The sequence below is a fragment of the Danio rerio genome, chromosome 6, assembly GCF_049306965.1.
Source record: "Danio rerio strain Tuebingen ecotype United States chromosome 6, GRCz12tu, whole genome shotgun sequence".
In the NCBI taxonomy this organism is placed as follows: domain Eukaryota; kingdom Metazoa; phylum Chordata; class Actinopteri; order Cypriniformes; family Danionidae; genus Danio; species Danio rerio.
In genome coordinates this window covers 4,889,142-4,908,336 of record NC_133181.1, presented here as the reverse complement: position 1 = coordinate 4,908,336, position 19,195 = coordinate 4,889,142, and the positions used below count along the sequence as shown (strand labels likewise).

Sequence of the window (19,195 nt, the reverse complement as noted above, 5' to 3'; positions counted from 1 at the left end):
TTTCGGATTTATTTGGATGACATCAAATATATAGCCACAAAACAAGAAAACTGTAGAACTCTTAAATCAAACTTACACTGTTCTACCTCCCATCTCCCACCCCTCCCTATTTTCTGAGGTCTTCAATAAGTATGCAAAGATGAATCAAGACACAGATAAATAAATAAATGATAAACCAATTAAAAAAATAATAAATGAATGAATATATAAAATAAATAGATATAATAAATATATGGGTAAATATACAAGAAGAAAATGTTAAGTAAATACTAAAAGTCTCTTTCTCCCTTTTGAAATTCTAGTCAGCAGGTCCTGAAATGTTAAGGTTCTCAATGACAGACAGTATGGGACTTCATGTTTTGTAAAAGGAATTCAATGATCCTTTAAAACAATGTCTCAGCTTCTCAAGATAGATACAATGTAAAACCTCATGAATCCAGTGTTCTGATGATGGAGGGGACACATGTTTCCATTTGAGGGGAATTGTGCGCCTGGCGAGCGAGGTGTTATAGGCAATGATGCAGCGTGTCGATGTTTGTGTAGTTGGGGTTGGAAGATAACCAAAAAGGGCAGTCAGAGGGTCAGGAGTGATGAATGTATTAAGGGCTTGAGAAAGAATAAAAAAATATAAGATCAATAGGTTATTAATTTTGAACATGACTAAAACATGTGAAGGTAATCGGCCGGTGACTGCTTACATTTATTACAAGCATCGCTTTTGTCTGGAAATATTTTAGAAAGTTTGGCATTAGTGAATTGGATCCTATGAAGTACTTTACATTGTAATAGGGTGTGTCTGGCACAAATAGATGAAGAGTGAACTAAACTGAGAATGCCCTTCCATTCTCAATACCCAGATCTTGCTCCCATATTTAAGTAAACCAGTTGCGGATGAAAGCAAAGTAGTTTTTCTAACATAAATTGTTGATATCGGCTGTCTTTGACTTTTTTTGAGGTTATGAATTTGATCAAACTCTGATTCGGGGGGGTGGGGGATATGGAAAATGAGGCTTTCTGACCAAAATGTCTCAATGAAAGAAATGAAAAAGATGGTTATTAGGGAGATCAAATTTAGTTGATAGGAGTAAAAACATTATTCCATTTTTTTATTTATAACTTAAGCTCTCTTACTGTTGTAAAACCTTTTCTTTGTTTTTAAAACCAATACATAAAATAATCATTGCCCTCCTTTTGTCCATCAGGATTCTTTAGCAGCTGAGATTGAAGGTACTATGAGGAGAGAGATGAGCGTAGAAGAAGAAATCGCCTTTGAAGACCAGAGGTGACAACTTATCCCTCACAACTCTCTCACACACACTCGTATATCTATAGGTTTCCACCATCACTGACCTCTGACTTTTCTGTCCACTGAAGGTCGTTCCAGAAGCGTGTGTTTCAGACTGTGCGCTCCGTCAATCAGTCAGTGATGAGAGCAGCCGCTGCAGGCCCTCCTATACCCGGCAGCGGTGTGATCATGACCCCGGTGCCCTATCAGTCACACACACACAACACTGCAGATGAGGACGCCAGCAGGTCAGAGTCACCGCACACTGCGTTCATAGTGCAAACAGACTGTTAACAGTACAATATGTATGATTTTTAACATTAACATATGCTTTGTTTGTTGTGAATACATGCCCTCTAGTGGTGAAAATGAAACACTGTGTCTTTATAAATTAATATAATCAATAATCATGGGCAGATTTGGATAAATACATCTGTAAACAACAATCCATCATGGGAATATTTGTAAATATACGTCTGTAGTTTATACCCACAATGCACTGGTGTATTTCTGACTCACATATCCATGTGCTGCAGAGGGAGGGAGAACTCTCGTCTGGGTCAGCCCGGCTCTCCTGGAGGAAGTGCTCTGACATCAGCGCTGAACCGTCTGTCCCTGCGGAGGCAGAACTTCCTGTGTGAGCGTCAGTTCTTCCAGGCCGAGCGAGAGCGGAAGCTGCAGGATCTGACGGCCGCAGAGTCAGAGGGAGGAGCCAGTGGCTGCAGCTCACCAATGGGAAGCACCGTCTCTTCCTTCACCAACCTATCAGAGTTCTCCATCTCCTCCAGCTGCTTCAAGACCTTTCTGCCCGAAAAACTGCAGATTGTTAAACCAATGGAGGGTGAGTGGACAAATGATAGATACTGCTTTTAGCATCTGCTTCTTAGTTGTACTATTTTTTTAAAAACATGTCACCTATTATGAAATACAATTAAATATGTTATATACATTTTAGAATTACAACCAAATGTTTCTCTCTTTTAAAATGCATTGTTCTTGCTTTAAAAAATGCCATAGGCGCTGATATGGCAAAAATAAAGACTTAATTGTAATAAATATAAAACACAAACTACATGAATATACAATATTAGCATATATAAACTGTTAAAATATCTATATATTGCTGTTCTCTGATGATATTAAGTGTTTTTTATTCCTCAGTTGTAAGTCATTTTGGATAAAAGCATCTGCTAAATGAATAAATGTAAAACTATAATGTTTATAAGGCATTAAAGAAACCGAAAGGATGAAAATTATTTGGAAAACAATTATTTGTGTAACATGGCAGAAATAATTTCATGTGTTTGTAATGATGTTAAGTTCAGCAAAAGACAGATTTCCATTTCGAATTGACACTTTCTTGATTTTTCTCTGGCTGTGGTTATTTCAGAAAATTTATTTGGTAATACTTTTTGTAGCACTGAATTCTCCAGTAGTATAGTAAAGTTCAATTCAAAATTAATTTATGGTTTAATCTAACAGTAGTTGGTCATTTGGGTTTAATATACTCATTATTAATGTGTAAATATTAACACATGCATTATTGCCCATAGTTAATGTATTAGTAGTATAAAATATTCTATATATATATATATATATATATATATATATATATATATATATATATATATACAGTTGAAGTCAGAATTATTAGCCCCCTTTTGATTTTTATTTTCTTTTTTAAATATTTCCCAAATTATGTTTAACAGAGCAATGACATTTTTACAGTATGTCTGATAATATTTTGTCTTCTGGAGAAAGTCTTATTTGTTTTATTTCGGCTAGAATAAAAGTAGTTATTAATTTTTTTAAAAACATCATCATACAATAATTTGACTAATTACCCTAACCTGCCTAGTGCACCTTATTACCCTAGTTAAGCCTTTAAATATCACTTTAAGCTGTATAGAAGTATCTTGAAAAATTTCAAGTAAAATATTATTTACTATCATCATGACAAAGACAAAATAAATCTGTTATTAGAAATAAGTTTTTAAAACTATTATGCTTAGAAAAGTGCTGAAACAATCTGCCCTCCATTAAACAGAAATTGGGGGAAAAAAATAAACAGGGGCGCTAATAATACAGGGGGCTAATAATTCTGACTTCAACTGTATATATATATATATATATATATATATATATATATATATATATATATATATATATAWTTTTTTTTTTTTTTTTTATTAATTTTTAATTTCAGCATTTATTTTACATAGAAGTCCTGCAACATTATATATGCAACTACTCTCACTTGTGATTAATTTAATACATGCTTGCTGAATGATAATTCTTATTAGCAGGGCTGATAGTGGAAAAAAATCCTGAGCCTGAACTTTTTTTCCTTGCCCCTGAGGTGAGTAGGGGTGGGGGTACTATGTATGCAACGCACTTTAAACACATAATTTGTGGGCCCCTGGGCCCAAATATATTAACAGCCTATGTGTAACCCTGATTATCATTATTGTCAAGTGGCTCTTTTTAGACACATGCCAGTAATGTCAGTGACACATGCCAGTGTCAGTGATCTTGTGACATGTGCCAGTAGGTGTCAGTATAAGCACGTTATAAGCAAATTAATCTTATAAGTCTCTTTGCTTTAATATTTAAAAATCATTAGGCAAATGACACCTGTTATCTTACATGCATATATGTTATGAGTTTTCAACATGCATTTCATTATAACTTTTTAAAGGATATTATTTAAAATACCTTAAAATGAAAATAAGTTAAATAATAAATTAAATGAATGAATTAAAAACATAGAGAAGTCCATATTGTAGGGAACAAAGGAACTGCCAGGATGCAATAATATACAGTACAACAGATAAGTGTAACCCCTCCCATACATAAGCATGCCACAATAAATTTGACTGACATGTACTGTCATATGACTATATTACGTACGGAAGTATGACTACGAATACATAAAATAAATGCGTTTAAATGAAAACATCGTGGAGTAGTTTAGCAAATAAACTAACTTGCGACGCGATAAATTAGGTTAAAAGTCGCGTAATGATTAATTATGGTTTTGCTCGTGTTAATTAATGTCATAAGCTTCGCCGGGTGTCGATGTCACTGCAGTGACATGCAGCGCGACACTCTGAGTGACACAGGTCACTACACATGCCACTACCGAGTGACACATGACAGTGGAAAACCGGACGTGCCACCGGAAGTGTCACTACAGTGGCATGTGCCAGTGTCATCTGTATGTCAGATGTCGTGTCACTCCATGTTAAAACTGCTACTGTGAATCCGCGTTCAAGCGCACACAATAAGCTAAAACTCGCCCCAAGCACCGGCAAAAACAAATAACAATGAATGTGTCGAGAAAAGAGTAAGGACATATCTTAATTATTTATTAATAAACTTATTCTGAGTCAGTGTCGCAAAGATCCTGACTTGCAGTCTCCTCTTGGACTCGCCTTTAGAAATTCACCTTTACGGATTACATGAAGGAGTTTTTTTGTTTTCGATTTGTTTTATTTCGTTAAGTAATAATTTAAAGCTTTCTATAAATATATTTATTATGTCTGGGAGGCATATACATTTTGCTTCATTTTGTTAAGCGCTCCTGTTCAAAAACCAGACGACAGAAAGCGCATAATTTTGGTTTTTCTTTATTTTATAAAAACGCTGTAACGTTTTTTGATGTATTACTCGTACTTTGTGAGCAAAAATGACGGATAACTTTAAATTGCTCCCACTGAAAAAATGCAAGTGATTGCTCTGGCGCCTCGATGTCCTGCAAGCTTTTTATAAGCAAACTATGCGCCTAATAGCACACATTCTTTAACGTTTAAGCTACCATTGTTTTATACTTGAACTGTTTTATATCTTTTATTTTAGGCAAGTCGTGATGATCTGAGAAGGCAAACTGATCAAACAGACAATGATGGTCTTCCGCTGGGCGCTGTTCGTTAAAAAAAATATTATTTTTAATGAATAAAAAATGCTCCAAAGTTTTTCTAAATAAGCTGAATAAAAAACGAAACTAAATATAAACACTTTGCCATTAGGATACATACAAAACTGAACTAGCTGAAACACTAAGTTGTTTAAGGAGAAGGGGAAAATAGGCTATATTTTTGTCCCGTCTATTGCTTCACCGTTATTTCGAGAATAAACCCAGCGTAAATATGCAGATGTCATTCCCAAAACAGCGTATATGTGCCGAAAACGAAAGTTTCATACAAATTCTGAATGGATTATAGCCTGGAAAGTGCAAAGCACGCTCTTATTATCACTAAAAAGCGTCACTAATCTTAGTTCATCGAGATCTCACAAAGATCCGTTATAATTTATAAAGCTCTCTAAATTACACAATTAATCTTTTATTTACATGGCGTCTACACTCAAAAGATGATTTACGAGCACACAAAATGGCACTTAATAAAAACCAATCCGGCGCTTTCAGCAGTGAGTGAATTCTGTGAATCTAGAGAAATGACAGATCAATATCCATGAACCTGATTTTTTTTTTCCCCGCAGCTAGGCTTGCCACGATAGACGGTGTTGAAGGTGATATCGGTGTTAAGACGCAACACCGGTGACATCACTTTTCTACCGTGACACCGTCCCCACATTTGTTTTTTTTTAAGTAGCCTATTCGTTTTTAAATTTTTTTTATTAAACATTATTTAAAATAAATGGAAAATATAATTATAAATAATTGACTTAAAACGAGAGCATGCTATAATTAAAATCTAAACATAGCTACAGTGCGTCATATTTCATTTACCACGTGAGGAGAAAAGAGGAGTCGAATTTACAGAAAGAGGATGGCGGACGATTTATTGTCAAAACGCAATGCAAAAGCGCATGTTTGGCAAAATTTTGGGTTCAAACCAAATGCATAAGAGAACCTGACGACGTTAATGAGGCAATCTGCAAACTTTGCCTGACAAAGGTGGCAGTATCTGGAAACATAATTTATACACGCACCTTCATGTTTAACTATGGGTGGGTCGCGGATAGATTAATGGCCATAAATACGCAACGCATACTCTCATTTAAAAAAAAAAATCACGCGACCATCATCTCACAATGTTTAATAATAAATATCTTTTTTTAATTAAAACGAGTGATTTAGCAATGCCGCGCCATTGACAATCCAACTGCAGAGAAACATCGGCAACGTGAGGACTTTTTCCGAAGTTCAGCTGTTCTTATTTCCACTTGATTATGTGTTTAATGTCAAAAAATCCATAATGTCTAGGCCAAAAAGATGGAATCCTGTGTGTGCGCGCATCTTTTATAACTGAGGCCGCTCTCTTCAAAAACCGAAAGTTGCTTCTTCTGTCTGGCAATATTTCGGCTTTTAATGAAAAGTTTATTTAGATGAGCCAATATTAAAAATTGCAATAAAGTAACTGAGATGTGCGGCCACACATCGAATCTGAGGACTGATTTCTCTCTCTCTCTCTCTCTCTCTCTCTCTCTCTCTCTCTCTCTCATTCAGACATCGAGCCACAACACAAGTCAAGTTGCAAAACTTAGGCAGGTGCAGCTGACAGGTAGAATAGCTGAAGCCTTTACGAAATCTGTCAAAATGCACCTCTGAAATTAATAGGCATAAATGTCTTTGAGCCAAAAAAAAAAGTCTATTGGTAGGATATCTGTAAAAACGCAATTGGAGCCAAAGATATGAGTTGTGTAGCCTATAAATTATAGGCCTATTAATTCTAATAAAATGAAAACTAAAATTAACAATTCATAGCATTTTTCGTTTGATAAAAATATACGTAAACGAAAAAAAATCAAAGAGTGGCTAATTTGTATTAATGTGTTTTAATTTTAATGAAAATATGCTCAGCATATTTAATTAACGGCTATACGCCGTCAATAGACAAACCATTCAAAACATATTATTTTACCGTGTACTGGGTTATAATGTATATTTTACAATAAAAACTAAACGTAGCATGTCTCGCTGTCATTTAAAACGTGTAATTCATACCACACCAGAGCTGTGGACCTGTACTGTTTAAACTTACAGGGCGGTTGGTCAATAGTCTTAATGCCACTGAACTCCAATCCGAGGGACTCGACAGTTACTCGATAGACAACATTAAACTTGAGAGAATTAAAAAATAAAAGTTTTTTTTTTTTTTTAAAGGAACAACGCGCAAATCTGCAACAAATAAAATAAAAATAAAACGTCTTGGCAGTGCTGTTACGCCACTGACAGTGTGAGACGCCCTTATGCTGCGCCTGTAACTGCCGCTTGTAAGAGAGATCAAAGCTGTATCGATAAAACCAAAAAGCAAGATCATTTAGTTATAAATATTCCATAACAATACTTATCGAAATATTTATACATTTAGGCCTACATGTTGTTTATTGAGATTGTGTGATCTGTATAGGTTGTCTGATCTTTCCAGAAGCTGTAAAGTGACACATGTGCGGTGATGTTTAGCTCTGACGAGGCGCTTTTATTTAGCCTGCCCTTTGATTTTTTACATAATGTTCCAATTCTTAATTTTTTTTCATATAGTTTAAATATAAAATGAGTGCTCGCTTGTTTGTGATCATTATGCAATGATCATATTTAATATTCGCTTTATTCTTCAATAGCCTAAATTCGTTAATAATGTATTTTATAAACGGATTGTTCATAAGGACTATAAGCTGTTAATATATAACCAGGCGTTTATGGTTGTTATTTGTATGGTTCCAACTTACACAGTTTTTTCAGCCTGTAGCAGTGTTGTGTTTTATTCGTTATGTAAATAAAAGTTATGTTTTGTTTAATAACAGGGATTTTTTTTGTAGTTTCCTTTCCGTCCATTCAAACAATTGACACCGAATTGGCAACTCCCGCAAAACTGAAAGTGAAAGTATTATACGCACGCATTTATAAGCTATTTAAAAGCAGAAAAAAAAAGAGGAAATGAAAAAATGCCCACTCCCACGGTGATACCGGTATTACCGGTGTTGTCACATGTCGATTAACCGGTGGGAAAATTTCCTCACCGTCACAACCCTACCCAGCCACAGTACGCCGGAAATCCGGCGTGGTGCCGGAACGCTATCACCCCTGTATTAGTGTAGGACTACACGATCTTGTAAAACAACTGAGATTGTGATATTTATTTTTTCTGCAATAAATTGAGATATAAATATCATTTCACAAGATGACTTTTAAGGTTGAAAAAGCAAGTAGTTCAACATGATATGTTGTACATTCACTAGTAAACATTGTTTCTCTTATTAAGTTGGAAGTGTCTGGTGCATATATACCACCTGACAAAAGTCTTGTCACCTATCCAAGTTTTAGGAACAACAAATAATAACTTGACTTCTAGTTGATCATTTGGTATCAGAAGTGGCTTATATGAAAGGCAAAGGCCTCTAGATTACGCTTAATTAGTCAAAATACAATATGATCATGTCTTGATTTTTAATTATTTAATTAGGACAGTAAGGTCTGACTCTGCTTAGACAAAAGTCTTGACACTGAACAGAAATAATGTCCAGAATAGAATATAAAGTCATGCTGCAGTGGAGACAGAATGAATATTGTGTCTGACTCCATCATGAGCTTGAAGGACTGCATCCATACATCTCTGCAATGACTCAAATCACTGATTAATAAAGTCATCTGGAATGGCAAAGAAAGCGTTCCTGCAGGACTCCCAGAGTTCATCAAGACTCTTTGGATTCATCTTCAATGCCTCCTCCTTCATCTTACCCTGCATGCTCAATAATATTCATGTCTGATGACTGGGCTGGCCAATCCTGGAGCACCTTGACCTCCTTTGCTTTCAGTAACTTTGATGTGGAGGCTGAAGTATGAGAAGGAGCGCTATCCTGCTGGAGAATTTGCCCTCTACTGTGGTTTGTAATGTAATGGGCAGCACAAATGTCTTGATACCTCAGGCTGTTGATGTTGTCATTCACTGCAGATCTCTTGCACACCTCCATACTGAATATAACCCTAAACCATGATTCTTCCTTCACCAAACTTGACTGATTTATGTGAGACTCTTGGCTTCCAGTAGGTCTTCTGCAGTATTTGTGATGATTGGGATGCAGATTAACAGATGATTCATCAGAAACATCCACCTTCTGCCACTTTTCCAAATGATCAACTAGATGTCAAGTTATTATTTGTTGCTCGTACATGTTTTTCTTAAAACACCATCCAAATGAAAATCATTCAGTCTACTATGGTTAAACTTTGCAATGACTTTACAAATCACATCTTCTGAACTGTGGTGCCTGGTTAATCTGATCCCTACTGAACATTGCAGATCCAGTGATGTGACTATTGCACATGCACACATTCCAGTATCTAAACCCATAAATTATCGAGCCCTAGTTGTGCATATGTAGAAAGATTTACCATGTATTACCCTAAAGCAGGGGTCGGCAACCCAAAATGTTGAAAGAGCCATATTGGACCAAAAAAACAAAAAACAAATATGTCTGGAGCCGCAAAAAATGTAAAACCTTATATAACCTTATAATGAAGGAAACACATGCTGTATGTATCTATATTAGCTATATTAGCCTACTATAAAAATGACTAAGTTGGCTAAAAATACATAATAAGCCTTCATGATTAAATAGCCACTGAAATCAGGTGGTTGGTGTTTATTTACACAGCACAGCCTCTGGTCTTTCAGTGGTATTAATTTGATCATTTCTTCTTGCGGCCCATCGGACTTCACATACCTGAGCGTTTAATATCGGTCACATCACAGGCAATTGAGTATGCGGGCACTGAATTAATGTCCTTGGTTTGCTGATCGGTGAGGTTACCTGCCATTTTAATAGCCCTTTCCTTTACTGTCGTAGCGGAGAGAGGTATGTCTTTAATTTTTTGTATTATCTTGGTTTTGTTTTTGAAGTCTGCAAATAGGTGTTCTAATATGTTAAATGACTCCTTCATGTAGTCACCATCTGTGAACGGTTTTCCATGCTTTATTATCTCCCGGTTTGTTTACAACAGCCACCTGCCTGGCATCCCACCCTGCTGATAGAAACGTGTGTCGCAGGCTATGACGCAAATCTTCGCTAAAAGAAATGTTGAAATTAAATATTAATACTACACACTTTTACAGCATTTGAAAACGTTAAAATGTTTGTCCTCCTATAGAAATCATATTAAAACAAAAAATATATATTAACCTCCCCCATCTTTTTCCATTTTCAAACATTTTTTAAAAAGCTCCAGGGAGCCACAAGGGCAACGTTTAAGAGCCGCATGCGGCTCTAGAGCCGCGGGTTGCTGACCCCTGCCCTAAAGTAAACAAATAAATGATACATTACTGTAAAATGTTGACCATTTCTTCTTATTATCTCCAGGCTCTCTGACTCTTCACCACTGGCAGCAGCTGGCCAAACCCCACCTGGCCACCATTCTAGACCCCCATCCAGGTGTGGTCACCAAAGGCTTCCGTCCACTCCCTCAGGATAGCGTTTACCACCTGACTGACCTGGAAGAAGATGAAGACCAGGAGAAACTCTCATGGGAACAGAAGAGAAAGCTGGAGGAGCCACTGGAAACAAAGACAAAAGAGGAAGACGAGGAGGAAGAGGGAATAACCTTTCATGTGCGTTCCTCATCCACTCCGGAGGAGAAGAGGCCTGTCCGAAGCCCAGCCAATGTCCCGCCCCTTCCTGCATCCCTCAGGAATTCGCCTGTGCACATAGCAACTGCTGTTTCCTTGGCGACAGCAGTCAATCAGTCCTCCAGCTGTGCTGCTGCAGTCAGCTCTAGACTCTCAACATCAGAAGCTCCTCAGCTACACCTCAACCTCTCAGCTAAAGTGCCCTCTACTGGTAACTGCGAACAACACTGCTTGTATATTGTCATATCCTGTGAGATTTGTATTATTTTTTTAACATTTCCTAAGTGATGTTTAGCAGAGATTTTTTTTCTAAACATTTTTAAACAGTCATTTTAATGATTCATTTCTTTTATTACATTACATTTATTTTTACATTATAATTTACTATATATTTTTCAGGATACTAGTATTCAGCTTAAAGTGATATTTAAAGGCTTAATTAGGCTAGTTTCTCAAGTTTGGTTAATTAGGCAAGCCACTTGTTTTGCAACCAATTGAATTTCTTAAGGAGGCTAATAATATCAACCTTAAACAAATAATTAAAACTGCTTTTATTCCAGCCGAACTAAAAGAAATATACTCCATGTTTCGTTAAACAATACATGAGCTCCTTTGTCCTATTTTGACTGCTATGCCATCATAAATAGTAAAAATACTGATGTCTGAGAAGTCATCTTTCGCTACTGTATTGTTTTTGATTACAGTAAACATTTTACAAGTAACTTTTATTCTAAATCTTGACCTTAGTCCTAATTATGGTCCTCCTATATTATAAAACAGACCAATAAAAAGGCTTGAAGCACCAAAAGTGGCCCATAATAAATTAATTTGAATACTATTTTGCCTATTGTTGTAATCCATGAATTTTCAAATGTATGTTTTTTACTAAAAAAGCAAAAAAAAATTGTGAAGCTCTACATTATAAATAATATATATTTTTTTTTAATTGAAATTGCTAAATTCTTACTGAGAACACTTAAATGTGCTGGCCAATACTGCTAAAAATATAACTAAAAAGCTGTATTTTAATCTCATAATTGAATAGAAAATGTGGTGTATAACTGCAAAAATGTCCATGCTATGGACCTTTTAATTTCGCCTTTAATTGTATATAAAACAGGGCACGTTTGTTGATCTGTTTTTGTTCATCTTTAGGTATGAATCCTGGGAAATATCAGAGCTCCACTTTTTCCACCTACACCTTCACCACCTGCCGGATCCTGCATCCCAGCGACAGCACACAGGTTACACCCAGGTAAAATTTTTAATATCGGCATTTAATTGCTTGATGACTGGCTTTATTTATGCTTACATGTTCGGTAAAGATTTTAAATAATAGCAAGCATCATAAGATATGTATTGAAAATAAGATTGTGATCACACTTTGTTTATTGCAGTTAGTTATTTTTCATTTCTATTTTTTTATTTATAATTTTGCAATATTTTTATTTATATTTTTTTTTCCGTTAGAATTTTCTGAGTGAACATATGTTTTTGCTATGATTAAGAAATGTATCTAAGAAGATCTAATTAAAGATCACTAAAAGCTAACTAATTAACTGACTGATCACTTGTTCTTTTATTTATTTTATTTGACTGACAGACTGACAGATAGACTGACAGACGAATGGATAGGTAGATGGATGGATGGATAGATAGACGTATGGAAGGAAGGATAGGTAGACGAATAATAAATGGATGGATGGATAGGTGGATGGATAAATAGATGGATGAATGGATGGGTGGGTAGATAAACAGATGGATGGATAGGTAGACGGATGGATGGATGATAAGGTGAATGGACGGACGGATGGATAAATGCATGGATGGGTAGACAGATTGATGATTAGGTAGACGGACGGATGGATGGATAGATGGATGGATGTATAGGTTGATAAATAGCTGGATGGATAGGTAGATGGATGGATGATTAGGAGGACGGATGGATAGATGGATGGATGTATGTATGGGTAGATAAATGGATAGAAGGATAGACAGATTATAAATGGATGGATTGGTAGATGGATGGATAGATAGATAGATAGATAGATAGATAGATAGATAGATAGATAGATAGATAGATAGATAGATAGATAGATAGATAGATAGATAGATAGATAGATGAATGGATTAATAGATGGATGGATGTATGGGTGGATAGATGGATGGATAGTTGGACAGATGGATGGATACATGATTTGGTAGATGAACGGATAGATGGATGGATGTACAGACAGACAGACAGACAGACAGACAGACAGATAGATAGATAGACAGATAGACAGATAGATAGATAGATAGATAGATAGATAGATAGACAGATAGATAGATAGATAGTTGTTACAATAGAGTTCTGTATGGTCTGTTTGATTGATTTCCTGTGTGTGGTTTGTGTTCATCAGCTCTGTCTGCAGTCCCTCAGTGAGCGATTACACCCCGAGTTCTCTCCGGACTGGTCCCAGTACACCAGTGACCCCCTGCAGGCTGAGTCTGGGAGACTCTTTCCCCATCCGCCGCCCTGCAGCACCCCCTGGTGGACTGGCCAAACTTCTGCTGGAGAAGGGCATCTCCGCTCAGGGTCCTGCTCCTGCGGCGGCTCCTAAAAAGCCTCTTTCTCTCCGTCTTCTTCCCAGCACTCCTCCAAACTCCCCTTCCCATTCCCCATGCCCTTCGCCAGTGCCCTTCGACCCCCGATCCACATCCTCAGACAACTTTCTAGCATCCCGTCCCGCTGAGCTTTTTCTGCAAGACGTTTACGGGCTAAAACTAGGTCGTGCCCCAAGACCAGATCTCCTCAGCCCACAAAACCAGTCAACCAAAGCCGAGAGCCACAGCGTCAACCTTGTGGAGCATCTCCGAAAGCTTGGTTTGGATAAAAAAGTGCTGCAAGGGTCAGAAACCAATGACGGCCATGCACAGGAATCTGCCACTTTCTTAGCAACAGGAGGTGGAAGTTTATTGGATGGCCTTCGGAGAAATCAAAGCCTCCCGGTTATGGTGGGCCGCCGAAGCGCATCCGCCTCCAGTCCGTCCTGTCCTGCCCCGCCCCCTCACCCGACGTCATTGGCCCTGCCCACTCCGCCATGGGGGAATCTAAATGAACCACGCTGCACACGTAGACACGCCTCCCTTTCTCAGGCTCCGCCCCCACATCATAATTCATAAGTGTGAGGGCGTGGTCTCAGACCAACAGAAAGTTAATGCCACTGACTTTATATCCGTGATAAAATTGTAGACTGAAAGAAAAAGAGGCTGAAAGACATTTGAGGTTGTTTTTAAAGCACAAAAATGAAGGAAAAGTGTCTTCGTATATTTATGTTTAAATTAGTGCTGGGAATACATTAATCATGATATATACATCCAAAATTTTACATAAAAAAAAAAAATATATATATATATATAGTATGTATAAGTAATACACACAATACATAAAAACAAAACCAAACAAAAATATGTACATATTTAAATTTATATATAATTTGCATCTTAAAAAAAAAAAAAAAAAAAAAATATATATATATATATATATATATATATATATATATATATATATGTGTGTGTGTGTGTGTGTATACATAATGTATGCGTGCATATATATTATAAACTATATATCTATATATACATATGCATACCATATATAGTATAAACATATATATGATGCAAATTATATACAGATTTAAATATGTATGGATCAACTAATATATATATATATATATATATATATATATATATATATATATATTAGTTACGTATTTATACATTAATATATAGATATGTGTATATATAATTTCTCATTTCTTTAATAAACATACTGTGTAAACATAATGTGCATGTGTGTATTTATATATACATAATACATGTACAGCACACACAAATAATTTAAATTTTATAAATACAAACTTTTATTTTGGATGCGAATTATCATGATTAATCGTTGCCCAACACTAGTTAAATGAAAATTTTAACGCCTTATAATAGCACTCAAGAGGAAACGCAGAATGACTTGTATTTTGGTTTTCCCCTTCTGAATTTCCTTTGTCACTCACACTTTATTTAATCCCATTAACACGGCAAGTATATAAATATATATTCGTCCATTTACTAGTGAGGCTGTGGAGTTGTGAGGTGGAGGATCCAGCAGGAAGGATTGCGTACGTGTTGAAGGATGTTAAATGTGAATAGTAGGTTTAAATGAATGCTATAAAGCAGTGTTTCTCAACCACCAGCTCTGCACATTTTCCATGTCTCCTTAACCAAACACACTTGATTCAGATCATCAGCTCATTAGCAGCGACTGAAGACCAGTAATGAGTGTGACAGACAAAGAAAAAGAAAAAAAAACATGCAGTGTTGGTGGTCCTCCAGGAACGTGGTTGAGAAACACTGGTATAAAGGACCATAATTATGAAGGTTTCTGTAGGTTTATACTGAATTTAATGAATTCTAGTGATAAGATTGTGGTGATAAACACAAACAGGAAGGCATTATGGGAAGTGAAATTGATGGTTGCATCTCCACAGCCTCATTTTAGGGGTTTGTCTTGATTCATTCAGCAGTTCCTAAGAGTTTCTCCATGTGTAGGGTCAGTCTGTACAGCATTATAAATAGATGACACTTCTTACAGGGATAGTTCGCCTAAAATTGTTTATATACTCATCCTTGTGTGGCTTCAAACTTTAAGTTTCTTTATTCTGATGAACACAAAAGAAGATAAAGAAAGCTGAAAATCATTGACAAACACTATAGAAGTCAATAGTTACAGGTTTCCAGCATTCTTCATAATATCTTCTTTTATGTTCAACAGAAGAAAGAAACTCAAATAGGTTTTAAACAAGTAAAGGGTGAGTAAACTGATGACAGAATTGTAATCTTGGGTGAACTACCCCTTGAAGTAATTTCACAGGACATCTACCCGCTCGTATCGGCTGTTTTAGCATAATTACAGGTGCAGATTAAAGGTAATCAAAGTATTTTCGTCCCGCTGTAGCCACACTTTATTCATTTGCACTGAGTTAAATTGGGTTTTTGGGAAGTTTTGTCACTAAAAAGGGTTGATCTGCATTGCTCAGGATATTTTTGGGTTTGGTGTTTGTTCCTTGATCTAATCTCATTGTAAACGGTGTACAATTGAAGTAATATTCAGGGACTGTGTATTCAAGGGAAAGCGGTGAACACGGCTGCAGATTATACTAAGATTAAGATCCTGCGACTGAAACATGAAGGGAATAGTTTTTATGATTGACTTCTGCTCCATCTTGACTAGAGTAGGATATGTTTTATTGTTCTGTTTTATATACTCCCATTAAATACTAAACATACAAATTGTTATCTTTAGTGCATACAGAAAATAGTCCTAGAGATGTCTAGCACTCTATTATATGACCTTCGACCCCTGAATGAATTAGTGACGCCATTTGTATTTACTCATATTCCTTTTTTCTCATTTTATGCACTTTTTTAAACCAATTAAAATAGTTTTTTTTTAGTAAATATGCATTACATGTGCTATCTAATGACAAAACTAGATTATAAATCCTGAGAGATAGATGAAATAATTAACTAAGCATTCATTTAGGAATGGAATTTTATTATATTTCATGTTTTGGTGGAGTTTGAAAAGGGACTCAAAGCTCCAAATACCTTATTTTGGGGTTTATACCAAAATTATTTGTCCTTTTTTTGCTTAAATTGTCATTTTATAAGCTAAAACTTGTGTTTTTGTGTGTGTGTGTGTGTGTGTGTGTGTGGTAAACTGACCTATTGTGCTTTGTGGTAAACATGCTAATAACAGCAGAGGGACAGCCATCAAGTTTGCTTCATAAACTGTTACAGGTGGGACATTTAGTGCGCTTTAGTCAGTGAATGAGAACGCAAACTAACATAAATGTGATTTAAACTAATCTTGGTAACATTAAGTAGTCATACGACTCCTTCAGAATAAAGAAACGATCCACTTTTGTTGAAATAAGTTCATTTTTGAACTCCTCTGGAGTTAAACAGTTGAGTTTTGCCATTTTTCAGCCAATTTCCTGGTCTGGTTGGAGCACTTTTAGCTTAGCTTAGCATAAATCATTGAATCTGATTAGACCATTAGCGTTTTGCTAAAAAAATGTAAAAGAAATTTGTCAATTTTCCTATTTTTAACCTTGATTCTTACACAAGAGTAATAGTATATAGTTCCAAGCCATGTCGGCCTAAAAAATAAGAAACTTCTTATTTTTTGTCGTTCTTAGTACAAGATGTAACTACAGAAGAGTCGAGCATTAAATAGGAAAATGATCAAAACTCTTTGGTCATTTTTGAGTGAGATGCTAACGGTCTAATCTGATTCAATGATCTATGCTAAGCTAAGCAAAAAGTGCTACTGACAGATAAGCTAATTTGACAACTCCCCAAGAGTTAAATCGTTGAGTTTTGTCATTTTTGAATCTATTCAGCTAAACTCAGGGTCGAACAGGAGCACTTTTAGCTTAGCTTAGCATAAATCATTAAATCGGATTAGACCATTAGCACCTCGCTCAAAAATGCAAAAGAAATTTGTCTAATTTCCCATTTTAAATCTTGATTCTTAAGCAGCACTGTTACCTACAGTAGCTAGTGGCTATTTTCAGGTGCTACGTAATATCCTTGTGGCTGCTGCAGCCATAGTACTGCAGCAAAGTTCATTGATTATTACGCTGAAATGAAAGTATAGTTCATAGCCATGTCAACCTATAAAATAGCAACTTTTTATTTTCTGTCAGTCTTGGCATACAACGTAACTACAGAAGAGCTAAATCAGGAAATTATCAAAACTCTTTTGGTCATTTTTGAGTGAGATGCTAACGGTCTAATTTTATTCAATGACCTTTGCTAAGCTGAGCTAAAAGTGCTCCTGACAGATAATCTCATTTTACAACTCAAGAGTTAAACAGTTGAGTTGTGCTATTTTTTTTAACTATTCAGCTGATCTCTGGGTCTAACAGGAGCACTTTTAGCTTAGCTTAGCATAAATCACTAAATCGGATTAGACCATTAGCATCTGGCTCAAAAATTTAATACATTTTTTAGGTAATTTTCCTACTTTAAAGCTTGACGCAGTGCTGTTACCTAAAGTAGCTAGTGGCTGTTTCCAGGTGCTGCGTAATATCATTGCGCATGCTGCAGCCATGGTACGACAGCAAAGTTCATTGATCATTACGCTGGAATGAGAGTATAGTTCCTAGCCATGTCAACCTATATAATAACAACTTTTTTATTTCTGTCAATCTTGGTACGTAACATAACTACAGAATAGTTAAATAGGAAAATAATCAAAACTATTTGGTCATTTTTGAGTGCACTGCTAATGGTCTAATACGATTTGATGATCTATGCTTAGCTAAGCTAAGCTAAAAGTGCTCCTGACAGACCCGGCTGAATGGATTCAATACTGTTAAAGCTCAACTGTTTACTTCTAGGAGACTTGCGAAATGAGCTTATTTTCAAATAAAAAAGTGGAGTGTTCCTTTAATACCGGCATGCCTGCTGCATATATTCATCATTAGCTTTATCTCTAACCCGAGCTGAAGTGTATGGTACTAAACGCATGATTTGCTTTCAGTATCAAAGTGTCCTTATTTCCATCCTGCTGTTGAGCTTTGCTGCCATTCAGGTCAAAGGTTAATGCTTGAAGACGATGCCACGAGATGTGACATCACGCACCAAGTGATTTCTTTTGTGCTGTTGACGTTGTAAACCACAGCCTTAGTGTGTTTTCCTATGTGTTTGGTTGTCAGATCCTGCATCAGCATTGTTATGTTGGATTTTTTTTTACAATAAAAACAAACAAAAGCTACTTTGGGGTCTCAAGAATTTCATCCTGAGGAGTCTGATAACTGTGCACAGGGGATTTTTATTCATGTTCATTGGAGTTTACATTTTAAATGTTAGTAACAGTATAAATGATGCATCAATTATATTACTTTATTCTGTATTAATAAGTATTGTTATATAATTTATGTTAGTATTTGGCCATAACCATACAATCCTTTTCCCCAAAAAAGACATGCATTAATATAAATATATATATATATATATAAATATCTATATATATATATATATATATATATATATATATATATATATATATATATATATATATATATATATATATATAAATATATATATATATATATATATATATATATATATATATATATATAAATATATATATATATATATATATATAAATAGATATATATATATATATAAATAGATATATATATATATATAAATATATATATATATATATATATATATATATATATATATATATATTTATAAATATATTTATTTATTTATT

At 35.4% G+C, this 19,195-nt stretch overlaps 1 protein-coding gene and 1 long non-coding RNA gene across 6 annotated transcripts in view; one reads left to right on the top strand and one right to left on the bottom strand.

The window, feature by feature from the left end:
* Window positions 1-1,488, bottom strand: part of LOC141386161 (uncharacterized) — a 32,175-nt gene extending 30,687 nt beyond the window's left edge. For both annotated transcript variants that reach the window (XR_012407571.1, XR_012407570.1), the window contains exon 1: window positions 1,351-1,488. This is a non-coding gene — a long non-coding RNA (uncharacterized lncRNA). The remainder of the gene's footprint in view (window positions 1-1,350) is intronic.
* The window catches only part of trak2 (trafficking protein, kinesin binding 2), a 54,773-nt gene extending 36,087 nt beyond the window's left edge, over window positions 1-18,686 (top strand). For 3 of the 4 annotated variants that reach the window (XM_684210.11, XM_021476982.3, XM_005172089.6), the window contains 6 exons: window positions 1,203-1,282; window positions 1,375-1,533; window positions 1,822-2,126; window positions 10,607-11,083; window positions 12,028-12,127; window positions 13,275-14,161. In XM_684210.11, the coding sequence (XP_689302.6) occupies window positions 1,203-1,282; window positions 1,375-1,533; window positions 1,822-2,126; window positions 10,607-11,083; window positions 12,028-12,127; window positions 13,275-14,037 (1,884 nt within the window). In that variant the 3' untranslated portion in view covers window positions 14,038-14,161. Of the gene's footprint in view, window positions 1-1,202; window positions 1,283-1,374; window positions 1,534-1,821; window positions 2,127-10,606; window positions 11,084-12,027; window positions 12,128-13,274 lie in introns of all 4 variants that reach the window. The other variant, XM_005172086.6, reaches the window with a different exon arrangement.
* Window positions 18,687-19,195: the final 509 nt, after the last annotated feature.